Source organism: Fistularia commersonii, chromosome 14 (assembly GCF_037954325.1).
Source record: "Fistularia commersonii isolate RoL2024-O1a breed Wild chromosome 14, RoL_Fcom_v1.0, whole genome shotgun sequence".
Taxonomy (NCBI): Eukaryota; Metazoa; Chordata; class Actinopteri; order Syngnathiformes; family Fistulariidae; genus Fistularia; species Fistularia commersonii.
Window position 1 is genome coordinate 7,128,491 of NC_141297.1, and position 9,154 is coordinate 7,137,644.

Below are 9,154 nucleotides of genomic sequence, written 5' to 3' on the forward strand. Positions count from 1 at the left end.
AAAGGATGGATGAGGAATTTTAAAATATAAAGATAATGAAACAATTTCAGCTGTGTGCATTTCGGCTGACTATCTATCTATCTATCTATCTATCTATCTATCTATCTATCTATCTATCTATCGATCTATCTATCTATCTGTTTCTCTCCCTCCCTCCATTGCCTGTCTGTCTTTTTCTGTCCATCCCTCTCTTCCTCCGTCCGTCTCTCCCAGGTCTGGTGTGCAGAGATGTCTCCGGTGGAATCCTCTTCTCTGCTGTTGTTTCTTCTATCCTCCTCCGTCACCAGTGAGTTGCACAGGTTCTTCCTTAGATCCTCCGAAGCAGGAGAAAAAGCACTTGGCCGGGCTCCGGGTCACAGAGCGCCACCTAGTGGTCGCATGCAGTTGTGCACAGTGTTCCAGTGTTTTTGTTGTAAACATAAACGCGGTGCACAATTCCCTGGAATATTTTTCACTCATATCTTCAGCCACACACACCGAGTACAACTGGATAAATAATACCAAAACAAATACATTGAAGTATCGTGCAAAAAGGTGAGTTCATAAAGTTGAGGGATGCGAGTGAATAGTTGTGATAGTGGATATTAAAATTTAAAAATTTTATTTATAAAGTCAAGCCCTGGATTTGGGAGGGTCATGGGCTGGAGTGAGATCAGTTCTGAGAAACTATCAGGTTTAGTATTTCGTTATATTTCATCAGTTCACCTCCAACAAACTTCCTAAAGTTAAAATGTGCCTGCAGTGAAAATCCAAATCTCTGCATGTCAAGAAGAAGATAATAAAGCCTCGGAGGCAGTCGTGACCCGTGGATCTCTTTGAAGGAAATATCCTAGAAAATCAGTCATTCCTTTTCTTTTTTCAGGCACATTTTCCCCCCAGTTGACCACATAACATTAATATTTGGAAAACTAGAAAGAAAACGGGAGAGAGGGTGATGAAAACACCTGCAGCTCTTTTAGTTTGTTTGGTTTTTGTGATGTCCCTCAGGCACGTTTGCAGGGAGGATCATCGGGGGTCAGGAGGTCAAGCCGTACTCCATCAAATACCAGGTGTCGCTGCAGTATGAGACGGGCCAGCACTACTGTGGGGGCACGCTGGTGCACCCTGAGTGGGTGGTCTCTGCTGCCCACTGCTGGAGACCGTGAGTACTACACCAACACCGCTGCACAAAATAGCCCTGATGAGTGAGTGAGAGGGTGAATAGCTGTGTGTCTCATATGACTTGTAAACTGGAGAGTGAATGATTGTATGACTGTATAATATGCAAATAAACGATTGAATGAGGAAGCGAATGGTTATTGTCTCTATGATGTGTGAATGACAGAGTGAATGAATGAGGGGGTGAATTCTAGCATCTCTCTGTGATTGTTTTGTGAACGGTCCAGGGTGAACCCCGCCTCTCGGCCAGAGAAAGTTGGGCTCCTGCCCCCCCGCGACTCTGACTGCAGGAATCGCAGCATCGATCTAGAATGAATGAATGAATTTAAACCACAAAGAAATATGGTGCAGCTAGATGCAAGATACCATGGTGGGCTTAGATAAGGAGTTTTCCACACAGACAAAGGCATATTTCATGATATGGTAAAATGCCAAAGCAGAAATAGTCAAAGGAGAGATAGTTATCGGAATGAAGGGGATCAAACGTCTGCGATGACAACATTCAAAAAACTGGTAATCAAGAACGGCTCTGAGTATCAAAGGTTCAGGCCCTGCGTGCCTGCTTTGACCCCCCCAGGACCCACAGGATGAGGGTGGTCTTAAGCGAGCACAACCTGGAGAAAATGGAGGGATTCGAGAGGGCATTCAACGTGTCTAAGATCTTCCTGCACAACTACAACTACAAGACCTTCAACAACGACATTATGCTTCTCAAGGTATGTTGGGGGAAACATATTTCCTTTCCTCTTAGTTTTTCATTTTTTTCCACAAGTGAGTTTCCTCATCTAACTTTGACATTAAAACCTTCAACATCACCTAATTAACTGCAAAACTCTTGCTTTATTATCCTTATTATTATTATTATTTGTTTTGCATGCTTTGAAATATCAGAACATTAGCAACTCAGCAAAGACAAAGTAGCTTACATGCTACAAGTTAAGCTAATAGGCTATGAGTTTAGCAAACAGGCTAATAGGTCAATTCAGATCTTCTGGCTCAGTCAAGTTTGATTCTTTACAGCTGAAATGCTAAAATAAGTGAAATTTTGCATGGAGTAGAAACAACTCCCGAAACCAAGTCGCCACTTTTTTTTTCGCCCCTCCAAATCAGTCTTCCTCATGCTCTGCTACTTTGGATAGTGCGGGACCTCATTGCTGCTTTGCACAACCGTATGAATTCCGCTGCGATGCAGGGGGTGATGTAACGCCGCTGTAATGCTTTGTGTTCCAGCTGAGTGAGCCGGCTCAACTCAACGCCTACGTGCAGCTGGCAGTGCTGCCCGATGAAAACACCCCGCCGCTCAGGAGGGACGTCTGCATAGTGAGCGGCTGGGGGGTGACTCAGGTCTACAGTTTCTACCTCTCCCCAGTGCTCCGCGCCGTGGATGTGAGCATCCAGCCCTACTGCACATATTACTACTGGGGCATGATCACACCCAACATGCTGTGCGCTGGCTCTCGAATGGGTGGCAAAGATTCCTGCCAGGTACAGAATCATCTTTCTCATTGTTCAATGTGCGGATTGGGTGTTGTTTGTTTTGTTTTTTTACTTGTATCACATACAGTATAGGTAGCCTGTAGTGGTAAAAGCAGCTCAATATGTTTCCTCAAAAGTGCCAGTTTGACCATTATATTATAGTTTGTTTGCTTAGATATTAAATGCATAATATTGGGATGGCAAGGTAGTACGGTGATACTGCTTGAAAGCAAGAAGATCCTTTGTTGGATTATCACGGGGGGGGGGGGGGAGTCTCGTTGTGGAGTTTGAATGCTATCCCTGTGTTGTGTGGGTTTCCTCCAAGTTCTCCAGTTTCCGCCCACGGTCTAAAAACATACAGTAGGTTCATTGGGGATCCTAAAGTACCCAGATGTGTGAATGAGGGATCGGATGGCAGTAGGTCTCCAAATGTGGCCCTGTGATCAATCCGCCCAGGGTGAACCCCCGCTTCTAGCCCAATGACAGCTGGGATAGGCTAGAGCCCCTCCGTGATACTGAGTGCAGGACAAAGTTTATAGATCATGATTGAATGAATGCATATTACTACGGGGAGTTCTGATATGAGGACATTCAATCGCAAAGTTTCAACACCTTACGCTTAGCTCTATGTGAATTGTTGCACTTTTTACAAATGTATTTGCCTGCTAGAGGTAAGAAGGGCTAAACATAGTGAGCAGTGTGAAACAGTGAGGTCACTCTGCAGCAGTTCCCTGCACAAAGTCGCAAAAGTACAAAAACTCAGCAACCTTTGCTTAATGTTAGTATTGTGTTATTCTTTGGTTCAATGCAGAGGCATTTCATTGCCCAATTATTCTAAAATACATGTGATTGATCCATAGGGTGACTCAGGTGGCCCTCTCATCTGCAATGGCTACTTTGAGGGCATCGTTTCCTGGGGCATCAGCTGCGCCAATGCATATTTCCCCGGCGTCTACACCCGAGTGAGGAACTACGTCTCGTGGATTAAATGGGTTATTGACAATAACTAACCCTGAAGACAAACAGTGATCCTGACTGAAGATGGCCACAGAGACAGACGTGTTTATTTGGTCAAAAAACAGGGTGATAAATGATGATGATTAATTGTCATTGTCTGCATTAGTCAGGTGATTCCTGATGCTGCGGCTGCACCGGGGCTGAACACACCAGGCAGCGTCATGAAAATAGTGCTAGTGAATGATACAGTTAAATTAATCAGTAGAAAAGTTCTTAATATGGTCACAATAAATAATGATGTGAATCATCACCCAGACCTGTTTTGGCCATCTTTATTTACAATGCAGAAAGTTGGGGAGGAGCTCAGGAAGATCTAAGGGGGGAGCTGCGGGGTTCACACACAGATTTACATGTATATTCCTCAACTGAAATGAAGTCAATCCAGAACTCTCCGCCAGTTGCAAAGTGAATCAGTGGATGCCGACCGCTGTCATATTACCTACCAAGGGGAAGCTGAGATGTCACATAAAGAAGCTATGAAGGGGGTGGGCTGTGATGTCACACAGGAGGCAAACAAAAACGAAAAAAATACAGTCTATAATACCACTTGTAATAAATGATAACAGATTAGAATTCAGTTAAGACCTCTGATATCAGATTTATTTGTGGAGTATTTGGTCTCAAGATTAAATTTATTAAATTTAGAAACCGAATATTCAGCACGTTTCACAATTTCTGTCAAATTATTATAGAAAGAAAACAAGAGAAAATATAGCAAAAACAAAACAACATTGTTGCCAGACTGTGTCTGAAAAGTGAAACTGTAGGATCGAGTGTTTACAAAATTGAAGCGGAAGCGCTGGGTGTTTGTACCACGTGAGATCTCTGCGCATGCTCAGTTGGGATTGTTTACGTGAAGCAGTATCAGAGAAGGTCGACGGACCGAGGCGACTCTCGGATAAACCCCGAGATAACGTTCCGGTCCCGGGTGAGCCATGTCGCTGAGACACGCCGTCAGACGCGGGTTGGAGGCGGGCCGGTCGCTCCTCCAGCTGGGCGTCGTCAGACCGGCCGGCCGGTTCGCTGCGAAGCTCCGAGGCGACCGCGTCTCTGCGGGGCCTGTGGGCCGCGCCGGCCAGCCTCAGGCCCACCTGTCGGAGCGGTACCGGCTCTACCGCACCTCCCTGCGAGGCCTGGCCGCGCAGCTTCAGGCCGCCGGCCTTCGGAGGAGGCTCGGTGGTGGCTCTCCGCGGAACAGGGCCGTGTTTTTAGCCTTCGGTCTTGGCGTTGGTCTCATCGAGCAGCAGCTTGAGGAGGACCGGAGCTCCGCGGCGACGTGCCAGGAAATCCAGGTAAGAATAGCAACCGGTGATATGCGAGTCGTGAACGAATCGTTCACAACCTCGAGTCATTCATCTGACTCCTCGCTTCTATTTCCTCGTTATAGCTAACCGAAAACAGAACCAAACATGTCACAATTACAATTTTATTAATGTTAATGACTGCATCAGCCCCTTTCGAAAGAGCCTGGTTTCTTGTTTCATTTTAAGCCCTCCTTCCTCCCTTTGCTATGATCTGTGTGCGAAGAATCAGTGTCCCTGTCCACTCACTAAACGAACGACTCACTCAATAAACGAACGACTCACTCGGTAGCTCATGGAAGCCGCCTGCTCAGCAAACGGTTCACTGACTCAAATGAATCAAAAACCAAAGTCCTTTTAATGAGTGACTCATATAAACGAGTCAGTAGCAAGAATGGAGTTTCCCGTTGCTAGTAGCAACATCAATTCTCTTTTCTATATTTTTATTTCTCAATAGTAATTTATTCTCTGATTGTTCTGGAACGGTTTCATTAATATTGTTCTTCCAGGCCTGTAGGGGTTGCGATCTGTGCAACATCATGCCCCATTTAGACTTTTCTATATCAAAATTGATAATAATATAGATTATTATTGCTCAGCCATTTCTTTCATCAGTGTTTGGGTTCACCTGCTGCAACATGAAACACTGCTGATGTCAAGCATATTATATTTACAGAATAAGCAGATAAAACTAAATGCGTTTATTTGTCCCTTTCTTGAAATTAGAAACCTTCCAAAACACTCTTAATATTTTTGCATTTGGCCTTATGTTGATCCCGAATCTTAAAAAAAGTTCACTCATGCATTCGCTCAAATTGACATTCACTTTTATTTAACTATGACATATTGTGTTATGACCAACGTAGACTCCATCAGTGCTTTTACACGGTTTCAACCTTTACATGGAACACAGGTTTATCTGTTTGTCCTTTTGTTTTTATTCAAATCGTCTGAATTGGATTAATCATGGCTTTCTATTACTTAGACAGCCGTTCCGGTAATAGGACTAGAACAATAATAATGTAAAACATCATTATTGTGCATGCTTGGGGGGCTGCCACCGTGTACAGCTGCTTTTTTTTAAACATTACATATTGAAATGATGTTTCCCCGCTCACCCAGGCCGTGTTCCGAAAGAAGCTGCAGCCCCGGTGGAAGCTGCCGGGCTCCGGGTACAAGTTGGACGATTATGTCATCGGGAATCAGATCGGGAAAGGCTCCAATGCGGCGGTGTACGAGGCTGCCGCCAGTTGGGCGCCGTCGGAGGAGCCGGTCCGCGAGCGGCCCCCGGTGCAGCTGAGGGACGCTGAGGAGGAAGGGGAGACGCGGCGAGCGCTGACCTGCTGCTCACTGAGGAACTTCCCCCTGGCTGTCAAGATGATGTGGAACTTTGGGGTCGGGCTTTTTTGTAACGGCAAACTCTTCCACGCTTCTTTTAACCTCTGGGACGGTCACTTCATCTTGATTTCTCTGTACGTTTTCCAGACAGGGTCATCCAGCGAGGCCATTTTGAAGTCCATGTCGCAAGAGCTGGTGCCGGCAGGCCCGCTGGCGCTGAAGCAGGAGGCGAAGCGGGCGGTTCTGGACGGGTAGGTCGCGGGGGGAGCGCTGGTGTTTACCTCTCATGCAACCGGGATGCAACCTCACATGGAGGGAGGGTGCTGGGTCTCGCGCTTACAGGAATTTCGGAGCCCTTCCCAAAAGACTGGCTGCGCACCCCAACTTGATCACGGTGCACCGCGCCTTCACCGCAGACGTGCCGCTGCTGCCCGGCGCCCAGGAGGAGTACCCGGCCATGCTGCCGGCAAGGCTGAACCCTGCCGGGCTTGGAAGCAACCGCACCCTTTTCCTGGTCATGAAGAGGTAAGCCCTGCCCCCCCGAGGGTGATGAGTGTTCTTAGAAAGATGACACTCCTGATGGTCTGTACTTGCAGGTACCCTTACACGCTCAGAGAGTACCTGCAGGACCCTGACGCCACCGCTCCCACCCGCCGCCAGCGGACCCTGATGGTGCTGCAGCTGCTGGAGGGCGTGGACCACCTGTGCCGCCAGGGGGTCGCCCACCGGGACCTGAAGTCCGACAACGTGCTGCTGGAGCTGGACTCAGGTCGGAGCGGTGTTAAGGCAGCGGGTGTTTTTTTTTTTTTTTTTTTGGGAGGGGGAGTTTGGAATGCTAACCGGCGTGCTGCTCCTGCCCTTCGTAGACCGCTGCCCACGTCTGGTGATCAGTGACTTTGGCTGCTGCTTAGCTCAGAGGGACGCCAGTCTGCTGCTGCCCTTTAACACGCCGTGGGTCTGCAGGGGAGGGAACGCCTCCCTGATGGCTCCAGAGGTAAAACCACCCCCTGATAGGAGTCGCTTTCTCTCAACCAACAGGATTTTTTTTTCACATTTTCTTAAACCCGCAGGTGGTGACGGCCTCTCCAGCCCACGGCGCGGTCATCGACTACAGCAAGGCGGATGCCTGGGCCGTCGGCGCCATCGCCTATGAGATATTCGGCGCACAGAACCCCTTCTACGGCTGGGCGGGGCTGGAGAGCGGCAGGTACCGGGAGGAACAGCTGCCCGCCCTGCCCCCTGGCGCCCCCGCCGACGTGCAGCTGGTTACCCAAGTTCTCCTAAGGAGGAACCCGAGGAAGGTAGGACGGAGTGTGTTTTTTCCGACATTTGTTCCATAGCCACCCGTTTGTGTTGTTACATGCAGTTATAACCCACGGAGGTCGCTGACTTCATAGTTTACTACCCTCCTGATGTTCTGATAGACTGTTACCAATAACAAGTACGTTATAGTACTAGATATACTGTAATATTTTTGAATTGGAGAATCACCCCTTTAGCTTAAATTTTAAATGAATCCAACGACGGCTATGTGGTCTCCCCGCCGCAGCGCCCCAGTGCCCGTGTGGCCGCCAACATGCTCCACCTCAGCCTCTGGGGCCGCCGGGCGCTGGCCTGCCTGGACGGCGCCGCCATGAGAAAGCTCGTGGATTGGCTGTTGTGCCACTCGGCCGGGGTTCTCCTGCTGGGCGGCGGCGGTGGCAGGGACCGGGTGGAGGTGGAGCTCCAGCGTTGCTTCCTGGCCAACCTGGACCTGGAGGACCTGCGCGGCGCTGCTGGCTTCCTCCGCTGCGGGCCAGAGGAAATTTGCTCAGGGTTGATGTCCTTGGAAGAAGCCGCCACCACTGTCTGACATCATTGTAGTTTTTTGACTTCTTCTTTGTTAATTTAGAAAACAGATTGTAAAATATAATATTATCTTTTCCCCACTTCTCTTCAGAATACAAAAAAGAAACTACTTGTCTCCAAATTGGTGAGACATTGCCAGGAAAAGCAATCAAATCTCACAAAACACATTTATTCTCGTTTTTTTTCATAAATTGACTTGTGGTTAATAGGTAATTACACTGTAATGAGCAGGTAATTACTTGACAACCCAGGCAAAGACTCAGTGGAAAATCAGCAAGAATTTATTCCCGTACGTGAGACGTGAACTGTTAACACTAGATTCATGCAATCCACGATTCATTTCCACGCCAATCCATCGTATACATATGAATATATTCGGATATATTCTGAAAAGAAATGCACGTAATATTTTTTTCATGCATCTTCACATAACCTTTAGTCCGTCACGATCCAGTCACGACTCAATGTCGCCTTTTTTTTTGTTGTTTCAGCACTTTAGAAAAAATTAGAAATTAAAACCTCTCCCATATTTCTATAGCGATAGAGAATATTTTTGTAAACAAGCTCTGATGCACTTTTTATTTTGGAATGGGTTAGAATTGCTGCTGGAGCAGGGGGTGATGAATGGATGAATATAAAGCAGGAGGCGGAACAAATAAGAACGAAAATAATCATAAGTTGACGGTGAAAAAGAGATGCAAAGCTAATTTTTAATGCAATAACAGACTTCCTGCGTGTTCCTAACAATGCTATCCGGGAGTTAGCGTTATCTGGTTATATCATAGCGACAACTCCATATTGGTGTTGAGAAAATATAATCCAATATTCTCGTAAATAAACATTAACCTCAGGTTTGGTGATCAGCCGTGAGCCGACAGCACTCCCCCTGCTGTGGTTTTCTCCTCGTGTTCACGCCACCCGTCAGGACTGCAGTGGTGTTTGGTTGTTGTTATTTAATCTGTAATGCACATTATAATCTGAAATAGTTCAATAAAATACCCGTTGTTTGAATGGTT

The 9,154-nt window shown here is 47.1% G+C and overlaps 2 protein-coding genes across 2 annotated transcripts; both read left to right on the plus strand.

Annotated features, from left to right (window-relative positions):
* The first annotated feature begins 213 nt into the window (after window positions 1-213).
* Window positions 214-3,905, plus strand: LOC147227120 (trypsin). The gene is made up of 5 exons (XM_086159796.1): window positions 214-286; window positions 988-1,141; window positions 1,736-1,874; window positions 2,389-2,643; window positions 3,495-3,905. Exons 1-5 carry the CDS (start codon window positions 229-231, stop codon window positions 3,642-3,644), a joined length of 756 nt encoding a protein of 251 aa, XP_086015922.1. The 5' UTR covers window positions 214-228; the 3' UTR covers window positions 3,645-3,905.
* Window positions 3,906-4,455: 550 nt separating this feature from the next.
* Window positions 4,456-9,154, plus strand: pink1 (PTEN induced kinase 1). The gene is made up of 8 exons (XM_086159795.1): window positions 4,456-4,943; window positions 6,075-6,347; window positions 6,438-6,541; window positions 6,633-6,815; window positions 6,887-7,059; window positions 7,157-7,284; window positions 7,361-7,591; window positions 7,840-9,154. Exons 1-8 carry the CDS (start codon window positions 4,587-4,589, stop codon window positions 8,140-8,142), a joined length of 1,752 nt encoding a protein of 583 aa, XP_086015921.1. The 5' UTR covers window positions 4,456-4,586; the 3' UTR covers window positions 8,143-9,154.